At 38.9% G+C, this 14753-nt stretch overlaps 1 protein-coding gene across 1 annotated transcript; it reads left to right on the forward strand.

The window, feature by feature from the left end:
- Window positions 1-2931: 2931 nt before the first annotated feature.
- LOC115812982 (hydroxysteroid 11-beta-dehydrogenase 1-like protein) lies at window positions 2932-10765 on the forward strand. Its single transcript, XM_030775556.1, has 7 exons — window positions 2932-3007; window positions 4529-4659; window positions 8962-9073; window positions 9371-9462; window positions 9716-9809; window positions 10069-10234; window positions 10588-10765. Exons 1-7 carry the CDS (start codon window positions 2932-2934, stop codon window positions 10763-10765), a joined length of 849 nt encoding a protein of 282 aa, XP_030631416.1.
- Window positions 10766-14753: the final 3988 nt, after the last annotated feature.

The raw sequence follows: 14753 nt of genomic DNA on the forward strand, positions 1-14753 counted from the left end.
ATTCATGCAGGTTTCCACGTCAAGTTCTAAAATGGTACTAAACTCTCACCAGCTGTTTTGACAAGCATATATGTAACTGTGTAGAGGCAATGACACATCGTATAGATGCGGGTAATAGCGGACTCGGTCACACAGCTTGTCCTCCAAACTTCCCCGCAAGTAGGTGTAACTGCCGTAATACACGACACGCCTACTACACGACACGCCTATCATATGACACGCCCACTATGGTTGTGGTTAGTGCTGTGGTTAGGTAAGGCGTTAGGGACCTGTGACGTCGCTTACTAATCCAGTAAATTATCTTGGGGGGTATGTGGTGTAGTGAAGTGGGCGTTTCGTGTAGTCTGCGGTTGTGCAGTTAGACCCTGACGTAACCCATCACGTCACATTCCCATACTGCCCCCACCGTTCATGTGCGTATTGCATCTTGCGGACGCGTAGCCTTAATTTCTGAGGACGTACACAACTGACGCACCAAACGGACCCAGGATACGCGAGGCAGTCATCATGCGTACGCGAGCGCGTAGTGAAAAGCAAGTATATCTCCGGCCATACACGCACGTGCGCGCGCGCGCGCGCGCATATTAATACACCCTAACGTAGACTGTGATTAAAGAATTATTGTAGTAATTGTGTGCTTACTTAATTACTATATGCTGCAAAGTGTATCTGTTTGTTAGAACAATGAGCATTTGTTATGTAGAAGACAAAGCCTCTGTGTGTCTGCAACACCTGCGAGGGAACACCAAGTATCCTGTGCTCCATGAGAAACATTATCTTGAATACCTCCACACATGTCCTTGGAAGTCTGTCTCACTGCACAAAAAGTTCTGCACTCCTTAACCTCAGTGAGAACTGCACCTCATATCAGAGGTGTTCTTCTCCCATGATCAAGTAATAAAGAAGAGATGATTAATCACATCTGAAGTTTGTTGTCTCTTTACAGTGGACTCCAAATTTCCCTTATAACAGTCAAAATTCATTTAAATTGCTGTGTGCTACACAAAATGCTCTGTTAAACAAGGCATGCTCTGCATAACACATACTCATGATGAAAGCTAACAAACACAGCTGGACCTGTCCTCTTAGTGGAGCGCTATCAAAGTCCAAGAACGACTCTGCAGAACAAGTGCATTCAAAAAACTCAGCTCAAGTGGACAGAACTCCTAACACATAGTCTTGGTATTGTGTATGGAACTAAATGATTTGTAAACGATATCTTGTGGGAGCTCCCAAACTCTCTCTCAAAACTTTTTTTGTTCAGCTAACAATAGTTGATCATGATTATAATTCAAACAGTCAACTACCTCTTAATAGAGAAGAAGAGGTAACTAGTAGATTAATCCAACGAATTAATCCAAACATTGAAGAAAGTAATAATGGAGACAAAGAGGAAAAAAGGTGTAATTTGTAACAAGGTGTAATTTCAGTTCAGACTGCATCGTAAACTGTGTGGTTACTATATACAACACTGAATCATGTAATGTTACTAAATGGTGAGGGTGAGCAAACAGTACCTCAAAGCTCAAAAACAGTTTATTTAATTTTTTTTTCACCAAACGTATTTGTTGCAGCGGGTCTTATGATGTGGCTCTTTATTGAACTCATAGTAATTTCTTTCTGCTCTTTCCTCTCTTATCCAGAGGAAAATTTGACCTGAACTGACCATAAATTCTTAGAATGCATGCTTGTTTCTCTGTCTCCTATCTGGTTAATCGATGGTGATACAGGTATCTCCTCACGTGTTATCACTGAAAAATTACTGAACTCAAAATTTGACCAGAACTGACTAAAGATTCTCAGAAAATATATGTCAGAATGAGCATTATCAGTATTAGGAAACACAAAGTGACTGTATCTTTGGACCCATCCATTGTATGTGGGCTCAAGAAGTCCGGTGGATTGCTGATTGCATCATAAACTGTGTGGTTATTTTATAAAATACTGACTCATGTAATTTTATTAAATATTGAAGCGGTTTATTTAAAAAAAAATCACCAAATTTATTTCTTAGCAGTGGGTCTGATGACATGGCTCTTCAATGAACTCTTCATTGAACTCATAGCAATTTCTCGCTGTTCCTTAGATGTCTCCCAGAGGGAAAACTTACAGGATTGCCCATCCTGCCAGTGATGCCGCCCTGCACATCATCAAAGCTGGTGCCACACATCAGTAGGAATCCTACTACCCCTGGTTCATTACTCCACCTGATTTTTTGATGTTGATGATCATCATGTTCTTAAAAATATGTGCTGTTCTTTGTAATTTTATTAAATAGTGAAGTTCAGCAAACAGTAGTTTAAAGCTCAAAAGTGGTGCATTTTAAAATTTTTTGTCACCAAACATATTTGTTGCAGTGGGTCTTATGACGTGGCTCCTCATTGAACTCATAGTAATTTCTTTCTGTTCTTTCCTCTCTTATCCAGAGGAAAATTTGACCTGAACTGACCATAAATTCTTAGAATGCATGCTTGTTTCTCTGTCTCCTATCTGGTTAATCGATGGTGATACAGGTATCTCCTCATGTGTTATCACTGGAAAATGACTGAACTTGGTCACCAGAGGAAAATTTGACCAGAACTGACTAAAGATTCTCAGAAAATATATTTCAGTGTGAGCATTATCAGTCTTAGGGAACACAAAGTGACTGTATCTTTGGACCCATCCATTGTATGTGGGCTCAAGAAGTCCGGTGACAGTTTATTAGCAGCCTGTTTCTGCCAGTCGAGCATTCAGACAGTTAGAGGTACTGTGTGAGACAGGTAGGTAGACTATGTGGAGATCACCATAAGAATATCAGTGTTCATTAATTTTAAAATTTATGTCATTCAAAGAAATCAATTCAAGTTTCTTGGTCCAGGTTTAACTTCACGAGCTGAAACCAACAAGCGCAAAAAATCAGACGAATAACAAACTCCAAGAGGGAAAAATATGAAGACCCACCTGATACTTATTTCAGTCTCCACTGTACTAATGGCTTTTCTGTGGAGGGACACATTCGATGCAGGTGAGTGCCTTATGTTCATTTCTCCTGGTAGCAAGTTATTAGCGTAATTGATATAGAACAGGTGATCTACCTCTGTCTTAAAGCTGATGTGCCATTGCTTGTGTAACACTAACATTTTTGTTTGAACTTAGGATACCAGTGGAACAAATGCATTATTGTTACTACAGTATCAGTAGAGCCGCAGAACTGGGTTGCACAATATAACAGTGTGTGAACTTTATTTCCCACAAATCATGGAGTTCTACTGACATGTACATCCGTAAAGTTAACCTGCACTACGGGATATCCAACTTTTTTTACTGATAGTAATTTTTTGTTCTACTTCAACAATGAATTACATTATGCATTACATTTGACAACTTCTCATTGAAGCCATGCTTATCTTAATCGACTGTTATGATCAACAAAGGGAATCCAAACGCAGGACAAGGACAAGGACAAGGAGTTAGAATGAATAAAAAAGGTTTATTATTGTTAGCTCTTGGGGGGTGAAGGTAGATGCAGGTATGGATTCTGGCAGTTGAAGGCAGAGAGCAGAGGGAAACCGATGGCTGGCGAAATGGGGCTGAGCAGGGGTGATGACAGGGTTGCAAACGTGGCTAGATGAACGGTTGGCAGTCTGGGAGACGAGGAGAAAAAGCATTCAGGCAAGAGAATGATCCTGGGGCGCAGGGAGACAAGGATTAGTCACAACAATGAACAACAACACAAGAGTAAGCTTAGAATACACAGTTCTGAGTGGCCTTTGAACATGATCTACCACACTCGCTGAAACTGCGATCTGGCCGTGAGTGGATGAGAAACCGGGCTTGACATACTGCAGAGTTGATGAGTAGATGGATTGCAGGTACGCGGGCTGATTAGCAACCGGGAGAGTGGAGAGGAACACCACACCCACAACACAGACACACAAACACAGAGAGAGGGAGACAGACAGAGGAGCACAGAAGACACAGGGAAAGACTAGAAGCAAAAGTAAAAGACTGAAGGCACGGCCGCGACCGTAACATTGACCTATTATAATTAATAGTTTGATGTATGTATTTGGCTGATTAACTTTAGAATGATTCTTCAACAGGATCCTTTATAACGGTGGGTGCTCCGAACTGCTTTTGCCTTAGACAAAAGATTATTAATTGTGAAGTAAACAGTCTAATCCATCTTTCTGATATAATTACTGTTAGTTCTGAGAGAGAAAAACAACCCCTTCCTTGGTTTGTTTGTGCTAGTTAGGAAAAAAATATGTTCTGCACTAGATCATTACATTTATGATGTCGTAAGCATGTATGACAAAAACATTTGTGTTTTTGAGTTTGTTGATTCACAAAGATAAGATGAGACTTGCTAAAATGTGGGACATCTTAGGTCATGGGACCTAAGTTCTGTGACTACAGAGGTTTACGCTTCAGTTTTAACAAAAACGTTGCTTATATTTTTCTTTCCTTTTCTTTTTGAGCACTAAAACGTACAACGTACATATCAGTTTGGCATATTATAACCACTAATATTCTTGTTTGGTAGAATCGGTGCGTGGGGCCCGTGTGTTGGTGACTGGTGCCAGTACGGGAATTGGGGAACAGATTGCATACCATTATGCACGACTGGGTGCCCAAATCGTCGTCACAGCACGTAGAGAACAGGTTTTGCAGAGAGTGAGTGACACTTCTTTAATTTCTCCATATAGGTATGGTATCTGTTTATTCTCAAATATCTGTTTAGTTTGTTGCATTGGCTTGTTGGGGGCTAAGCAGTGAAGCTGTGTAGGCACCTATTGTTTTTCTCAAAATTGAAGTATGTATGCCCGATTTTCAAAAATGAGGTATCGTTGGATTCCTTAGATCAAGCTGAGTTCAGCGCACCAATGCTCAGGAACCATGTACTCTAGAGAATGGGATAGCTTACAAACTTTCGTTCATGTCAAGCAACAATGATATATATACACATATATCGATACGCCAAAGTAACAGTTTGGTACGTACCTCGGTTTTGAAGTCACGGTTTGGTACGGTTTTGGTGCAGTGTAAAAACACATGCAAAACATGAAGTTTCCTTTCATTTAATATGAATTTACTTGTAAACTTATAAACTTGCACAAACTTGTAAACAATGGCAAACTGGCCATAATTTCCAGTTTGCTCTCCACTGTTTTTTCGTTGTACTAGTAATATTCATATTTGGATGATGCCATGAGTAATCATTCGATATTCACATTTGAATGATGCCATCTCAAATGAGATCATGTTTGACATACTGCCAGCAACATACCCAATTTCCGGTTCCGTATTCCAGAACCACGACACGAGACCGTGGATGTTTGTATCGCGGTGTCAGTCTCGGTGTGTATATATATATATATATATAGAAAAAAGTTGCACCTTCTGTTTTCCTGTTTTTGCACAATTAGCACTGCCAAATGTAAAAAAAAAAAAAAAAAAAAAAAAAAAGCACAACGATTTTCAACTGTCACTTTCTCTCTAAACATTTAGAGAGAAATTTGTAATATATTGTAAAACCTTTTTCAAGGGTAATGATCTGCATTAAAGCAAAATTATAAATAATATATTATATAAATATAAATGTTAACTGTAAATGCTAAATATAAATGTAAACATTAAATGTGAACATAAATGTTAAATATAAACAAATGTTAAATGAAAATGTAGGATTTGAAACTAAAAACACAGTATAGCAAATATGCTAATTGACCATGCCCCCTATGTGTGACCTCAGTTTTTTTGCATGGAGAAGGGCGGTCTCATCTACGTCCGGCCAATGCAAGCTGCATTACAGTCAGTTGAAAATGGTGGCGAAGCTGCCAAATAGGAAGTGAGGTCATAACTCAGAGATGGTCTGATGGATCAAAACCAGACTTGGTACATGGACCCGGGACCCTGCAAGTGCCCAATCCGTCTCAACTGCGGATCCATTCTGCACATGCGTGCGCTTGTGGTAAGGGTTAGGGAAAGGGTTAGTTGACTTTTGCACAAGCGCGCATGTGCAGAACGGATCGGGCAGCTGGGACGGATCAGGCACCTCTGCAAAAAGCAAAAAATGTGTTTTGGCTAATAACTGTTGATGTGTTTGTCTTAAATAACTGATTCACGTGTCTGGTGATACCATGGGAGGTCCCAAGGCTGAGACATGACAACCCCAACTTAACTGATGTGGCTGCCCTATTGGACTTGATAATGTTTAAAAACATTTCAACACCAACATATATTATCCAATCTCCAACAAACTTGGCGCAGATCATCTTCAGACCAACCTTCAAAAAAGTTCTGATGCATTTTTGATTTTCAAAAACATTCATTCAATATAGCAATGCAAGCAGCAATGAGGAGGCAAAGCAGTCCCGCAGGGTAGAGTAGCCATGGGAACTCGATCTGATCATGATAAAGGCGTGGCTGTAAGCACTGATAGCAAGTTTTATGTCAACTGACACAAGGATCACTTTTGTTAAGGTAAACACGTCAACATTTACGAGGAAAAAAGTTGTTTTTGCTCATTGCAGTGCCCCCTAGTGGTCAAATGACACCAAATTTTATGCACGCCCTCAGGAAGGGGTCCTGAGGTGATACCAAGATTGGCATCAACACATCAAAGCATTGCTGAAATATGTCCTCAGTTCCCGTTCGGTGGCATCGATGCTGATTTTGATTGAAGGTGACGGACGAACGGTTTTGAAAATCAAAAATCCATCTGAATACTCCATCTATGCCAAGTTTGGTGAAGATTGGGCAAACTTTGTGGCCTGTGAAAAGTTTTGAAACATTGATAAAATCCAATATGGCAGCCACATCAATAAGACTAACATGGCAAGTTGCCATGTGTTGGCCTTGGGACCTCCCACGGTATCACCAGACATGTGAATCAGTTATTTAAGACAAACACATCAACAGTTATTAGCCAAAACACATTTTTGCTTATTGCAGTGCGCCCCCAGTGGTCAAATGACAGAATTTTGTGCTTCCTTGGGGTCCTGAGTCCATGTACCAAGTCTGGTTTTGATACACCAAACCATCACTAAGTTATGACTTCACTTCCTGTTTGGCGACTTCACTGTTGAATAAGACTGCAGAACAGGAACTGGCAATATGTCCAGAACTCAGGATCAAAAAAGGCATGTCAGGTCAATCATGATTTTAGAGATATGAAGAGTAATGAGCAAAAACGTGTTGTCTCATAACTCTCCCGAGTGGTAAAATGGGGCAGTTTATTCTGGACTTTCATTGGTAGGGGTCTTGAGTCAGTCCACCAAAGTTTGGTGTCGATACATCAAAGCGTTGCTGAAATATAAGCTCACTTCTGTTTTGCCGACTTCACAGCTGAATATGATTGGCGGTGACGGACGAATGCTTTCGAAAATCAAAAAACTGAAAACTCTTGTGAGGCTCGGACTAAAGATTCTGTGCCAATTCTGGGGAAGACTGGACAGAAGTGGCCTGTGAAAAATTTAAACTTTTTCATAAAATCCAATATGGCGGAAAATCTCTGTGTGATACCTACTGAGCCTGTTTTTCAGGAAATTACAAGCCAAGCCATCACAAGCTGTAACTTGCAAATTTCCTGAACCCAATGAAAAACAGGCATCACACAGTTACAGCTTGTAATGGCTTGGTTTGTTGCATACTAGATGACGTCATCTCATTTTGTGTATCTGGACAAAATATTAATCTTAGTTTCTTAGCTCATGCAAGCCAAAATTAAATTAAAATTAAGTTGGGGGGGGGGGGGGGCATTGAGGGATGGCTACTAACTTAAGCTGGTACTAGCTAACTATCTTGCAAAGCAAACTATGCCTATGTTTCTCAAATGCAATTAAGTGTGTATAACTAATTGCATTTGATTTTCACACGTTTGAAAAAGGGATTGATACTCTAGTATGCAACAAACCATGCCATTACAAGCTGTAACTTGCAAATTTCCTGAACCCAATGAAAAACAGGCTCAATAGGTATCACACAGAGATAGAAAACTTTGAAGTCAACATAGTACAGATATCTGCCTATGAAATCAAACCACTGAATGTAATACTACAGCCAGTGAGGGGTATGAAAAATGAGCTATTTTCATAAAATTATCCAACAATGAAGGAGTAATAACATCTTTACATTTTTTATATATCTGCAATGAATATTAACACTTTACCACAAAAATTTGAATTTAAATTTGAACCCAATCCAGTGAAAAATAAGCAATTGGTGAGGCTTACTGTCACGCTGGTGGTGTGGTGCAGGACCCAAGAGCAAGACACGATGATGAAGGTGACAAAGGAGAACTTTACTCACAAACTGAAGATCAAAATACAAGTACAAACTAGAACAAAACCCGATAACAAAAAGGTGCAGCATAACAGCATGCTCAAAACACAAACAACGATAGACAACGGACAGGGGAAACACAAGGGCTTAAATACAAGAGGAAAACTAAACAGGGCAAACATGATTGGATAAAATTAACAAGGGGGGGAACGAGGTTAATAATGAGACAAACAGGAACAGGTGGGGGGCGGAGACAGACACAGAACAAGAGCACAAAGACATATCAAACTAAAAGTCCAAAACGAGTTGCAGGCTGTGACACTTACCAAGAATGGCAAAAATGATGAAATTTAGCTCCGAGAACCAAACTTCACAAATTCATAACTGAAAAAGTATTTGGAGTAGAGCTATAGGATTTTGTCCCATGAATTTAATAGAAGTTTTCAAACGAATTTTTCAAGAAAATCCATGACATGAGCTGGAGGGCCTAGGCGAGCTGGTATGGATTGACCCTTTGAGGATCCCTTTATTTTGATGATAAGTTCTTGCTAGATTTTAAGTTCAATATGATGTGATTGCAATCACATTTCATTTGTTAATTGGTTTCCCCCCTCAGATTGGTGAGGGGAATAAACTCTTACCGATATCGGTTTATATCAGTGTAATGACGGATTGTTACGGGATGTGTGGCAGGTGGTGGAGATGTGTCGAAAGCTTGGCGCTGAGAAGGCCCTCTATGTAACTGCAGATATGTCCCTGATCACTGACCCTGAGAGAGTCGTTAAATTTGCTGTTGACAACTTGGGTAAGAGACAAGCCACAGCTCATACAGATTAACAAGATGACTTCTGAAGATCTGCTAGGTTGCTGATATAAAATACACGTCATAAATAAAAACAAACAAACAAAAAAAAAGAAAACATTTCAGACAGCAGATATGGGCTGTATATATATATATATATATATATATATATTTTAGAATAGTTGGGTTGTACTATAAACCTTGTAGAAGAACACTGTGGGTGAAAATAAAAAAACAATCTTGTTGGATTTTGTATAAGTTGAATAAGTGACTTTAAGATTCGGCTGACTGTTTTTCCAGGAGGGCTAGACTTCATGGTCCTGAACCACATTGGAAGCAGTAACTTTGCCATGTGGGATGGAGATGATGACCATGTTAGATCGCTGATGCAGGTATTTCCTATCTGTCTGAACTGGCCTTTGAAACTAAAGCATGGAGCTGAATATGTCATTCACTCCACCTTATTTAGTTTCTGTCAACAGTATTAACAACATTTATGTTTTACGCTGACTCGGATGTGAGTTGTTCAGCCTGGTTTTGACTTTATGCAAATTATACAAAGATATCGTGTTATAGTTTTCTCATGCAGCCCATGTTTTGACATTTCAGAGTATAACGTAACAGTGATTTCTGTGTTTTTTGAAGGTGAATTTTTTGAGCTATGTTCAGATGACGTCTGCAGCATTGCCCGTCCTGGAGCAGAGTGGAGGTTCTGTAGTGGTAGTGTCGTCACTGTTGGGTGAGTGAAAGATTGGAATGCTGTTACTGGAGATGAGGTTCAGTAAAGACTGGGTTGTGCTTGTTGATCTCAAACCATTCTTTTTGAACAGTTTGGCTGTTTGTCATTTTTCATGATGAAACATAAGGCTTGCAAAATCCTATCCACTGACTATCCTGCTCTGTTAACGCTCAGTATAAGATGATTATATTGTTCATATGGGATCAAACCAACACCTTTTGTTTGTGAACTTGACTGCATGTATCCTCTTGCTTTTCAGGCAAACTGACCACCCCATTTGTTGGACCCTATTCAGCCACTAAATTTGCCCTGAATGGTTTTTTTGGCACGTTGCAGCATGAGCTGAGTATGCAGAACAGCAATGTTTCTCTGACAATCAGCATTCTTGGATTGATTGACACAGACAGCGCTATGGAGAAAGTCAGGTCAGCTTGGTCTTGTAAAATACCCACAATCCCTCATATCACCTAGGCGTCTTGCCCTTATTAAGATAAGAAACAAGCTTATTGAGATAAGACGTTAGTTGAAAGTGCTCAAAACTAACCCGGATCCAGTATCATATCTGGGATTATCTGTAATGGTGTGCACTACGCTACCTTCAGTGTTGGAACATTCTGTCACCATGTGCCGACCGAAATCATTTCTAGGAAGGCATAATTACAGTTCAGATTGCATTATAAACTGTGTGGTCATATACAATACTAAATCATGTAATGTTGTTACATGGATCTTCATTGAACTCATAGCATTTTCTCTCTGTTCTTTTAATGTCTCACAGAGGGAAAACTTACATGATTGCCTACCCTGCCAGTGATGCTGCCCTGCACATCATCAAAGCTGGGGCCACACATCAGAAGGAATCCTACTACCCCTGGTTTCATTACTTCACCTGCCTTTTCAGAGACTGGTTCCCCCACTCCCGGGACCTTGTCATACAAAAGTCCTTCACTTATTGAGGCTGTTTATCTCTGTGAAAGACAGAGGACTGAAATGAACTCCTGGGCATGCTTGTTTTTCTATCTCCTATCTGGGTAATTGGTAGTGATACAGGTATCTCCTCATGCGTTATCATCAGCAAAATGATTGAACTTGGACACCAGAGGAAACCTGAACTGACCATGGATTCTCAAAAAAATGATTTTCAGTGTTGGGGGGAAAAGCAACTTTGAAAATGTCTCCGTTAGGGGAAAAAGCAACTTTTTGTTTTTGTCTAAAAAAGCAGCGACTGTATATGTCTGTAAATATTAGAAAGAGCATACAAGAAGGATTGTATATTGTTAATATTTTAGATTTATTTCGCAGATATATAATGAGCAGAAATGTATGCTTGTCTGAGGTAAACTGACTCCTCGGTTGTTATGTTTTGCCATATTGATATTTTTGTGTTTCTCTTAAAGTCTGGCCACAGCAGTTTTCCACTAAATATGCTGTTATGCTTGCTTTTTTTTTTTAAACAAATCATGAATCTTTTACAAAGTTTTCGAATTCACAAACACACACACACATACACACACACACACACACACACACACACACACACACACACACACACACTCATATGAACACACCCTAACATAGACTGTGATTAAACAATTATTTAAGCAATTTTCACTTCAAAAGTAACATCTTTTAAAAATGGGCAGCAGCCCTAGAAAAAATTCTCTACCTCATTTGACCCACATGATGCTATGAGAATGTACTGCACGTACATATCTACAGAGATATGATTGGAGTTTAAATATTGCATAACCATGCCACATGGTGGCAGAATTGGACAACACAGGTTTCAGACTATCTGTTCAATCACAGCACTTTCACCTAATATCATTGCAAATGACCTCAGTGGATAATTTGGCTGTGTTTCGTAAACTGTGGTTTATGTGAGCTTTAGATTGAGGCCAGTGTGACTGATTCATACCACACCTCTCAGACAGCTGTGTGGAAAGCCCATGTGCTCTGTATTGCAAGTTTATGATGTGAAATGATGAGTAATTCGCATTCACTCTGACTTATCTACTACCAAGCAATGGCTACAACTTATAGACAATTAAGCTCTGTTGATTCATATGTCTATTGCAGGAGTTCTGTTATGCTATGAGAGAGTTCCTTGTACCGGCACTTAGAGCTTTTCTCAGTTGTGCAATTAACTTTATGCAACACTCCTCAGTTGTGCAGTGTTAAATAATGGGGTTTAGTATTTTGCGAGAATGTGCATAGTATAGAGAATTGAGAGTGTTGTCTTTAGAACAATCTGAAATGTGTGTAATTTGAACTGTAGCAATAAATGATTTAATTTCAAGTACTGTTTGATTCATGTGATAAAAAGCATAAGAGTGAGAATCTTGGGCCAGAAGGATCTTTTTTCTTTCTCTCTACACAGTCAAAGTTCATTTAAATTCCTGTGTGCTACACAAAAACCTCTGTTAAACAAGGCATTCTCTGGATAACATGATGAAAGCTAACAGACACAGCTGGGCCTGTCCTCTTAGTTGAGAGGTATCAAAGTCCAAGTACGACTCTGCAGAACAAGTGCATTCAAAAAACAGTCAGCTCAAGTGGACAGAACTCCTGACACGTGGTCTTACTATTGCATATGAAGCTAAATGATTTGTAAGGTTACAGTCACAAAGTTGCACTTACAGTTTTAAAACTTTTTTTTCAGCTAGCAGTCCAGTAGTTGATCCTAATTTTAATCAAAACAGTCCATTACTTCATTAATAGATAAGAAGAGGTAAGTAGTAGATTAATCCAACAAATTAATTAAAAGATTGAGGAAATCAATAATGGAGACAAACAGGAGACTTTTTTTTAGGTTCTCTAGGTTGTCGCTAACTGGTAACCAAACAAAAACCATGACTCATTCATCAATCCATATATAAACCAAGCTGTATGGAGAACTAAATTCAAACTTTGATGAGAGAGAGACCAACCAAACCATATATACATACATAAAGTTTATCATAGTCAGCTGATGAGGAAGAGTCATCAAACTTTTGATTAATGAATAATGAATTCCAGCATCCCAGAAAGCTGGGCTGGACATTACAGACTCTCCTCATAAATCTTGAGGAGATAAAAAAAAAAAAAAGCTCACTCCTACATTGGAGATGATATTGTCCCAAATTATTACGATAATCCTAATTCATAATCCCCATTCGCATAAAATTGGAGAGAAGACACGGAAAGAGGAAATGATGGAGAGAGGGATTGATTCTCATTAAATGATACTAATAAAGATGAACTGATGCTCTCTGCTCACTCACCAGTAGCCACACTTCCTAATAATTGGGCCAATCTATTTCTTCAACTTTTTATGATCTCTTACTCTGCTTCAGACTAAAACAAAAATGGAAAAAAATTTGATTCCATTACAGGAAGTGTAACTGTGCACCTCAGATGATTTAAATGGATAAGGACTGATAACCACATCTTTTATTTTAAAAAAGAATTTATTGGATTGGTCTCAGTTCAGATACTAACATTTTTTTAAAAAACTTTTCCCACTTTATATCTAACACTTTGCAAAGACTTTTATTATCTTGATTAAAGATCCTGTAGCTCAGCTGTTGTGTTGTTTGACAGTAAATGAAAAAGCACATTTCAAAAGAAAAGGCGCAAGGCAGCGGTTTTTCCTTTTACATTTTTATTGTAAAATTGAAAAAAGGAGAAAGAGAGAAAAAGCCCCAATAAGCATTTTAAGTACATACATATTAATGTCAGAAATGAAAATAAATAAAAGATAATACGTAAATACATATAAATAAATCAATGAAAATAATAAAATCCCTTCAAATAATTTAACAATTCAAATAAATAGAACACAATAAATTAAAACCTTTAACACGTTTGTCAAAGCAGCAAGTTCAAGAGGGAGTTGAATGGGACAAAACAGTTTTCTTGTTCTTTGACTATCAGTAAAACCTTCAGATAAAAGAGAGGCTCTCTCTTGCCAACATTGCTGCATCTAACCCTTCACACACCAATGTGGCCCAATTCACCTACCGTCATGGTAACCACTCAACTAAGAACCCTCCTATTGTGAACATGTCCCACAATTCCCTCTACAGCATTTTTAAACATATTTCAAAAAGATTTCAATAGTTAGCTTACATCTCTTCTGTTTATTGTGCTAAGAAACCCAAAGTTAAAACACAATCTTTCATAGCAAACCCAACCCACTGCTCTGTTTGGTTGTGGTTTTGGCCCAGACAGACTGACTCAGTCCCAGTAATTGGTCTTTAGCTCAAAAAATGACATGAAATAATGATTTGACTGTTAAAAACTGGTCTTAGATCAGCTGTTATGGGCAGAAGCAGAGCTGTTTCCCTCCCATTAGTTCCCACCAATCCACCTGTCCCTGAAAAAGAGTCCTGTGCTAACAGTATTACCCCAATACTTAGTATACAGATTTCAAATTCATATGAAGCTATCTCTTGTCCCTTTGCATTCATAATCATAATGTAACAAAGAGTCAAATCATTCATTCAAGAATGTTATACCACAGTAGCCTCAAATACCCTCCCGCCCCTATCTGATAACCCTCACTTCTGTACACAACATTCTGAGTGTTGAGCAGAAACAGAAAACATGAACAAGGCTTGATTCTGGCAGTAAAGTAATAAAAATATGACTTAAAACTTGAATATAAAGGTTGAGGTTCTTATGTTTGATACTTAATGCAGCTTGCGTTAGCAGAGAATAGAGGCGTAGTAGGAGTACAGTAGAGCAATCGAAACTAACATGGCTTAATTCAGGTAGTAACAGCATTTATAAGCACAGTAAGTAAAATCCATTCCCAAAACACCCCCCCCCCCCCCCCCCCCCCCCCGAAAAGTGAGATTCCAGGACCTGAATAGCTTTCACAGCACATTGTGTTGTTTTATTCTTTAACCTCGAAAAAAAGGCTGCCTGAACCATTAATGTCTACAATGAGTAGCAACAGCC

Source organism: Chanos chanos, chromosome 5, assembly GCF_902362185.1.
Source record: "Chanos chanos chromosome 5, fChaCha1.1, whole genome shotgun sequence".
In the NCBI taxonomy this organism is placed as follows: Eukaryota; Metazoa; Chordata; class Actinopteri; order Gonorynchiformes; family Chanidae; genus Chanos; species Chanos chanos.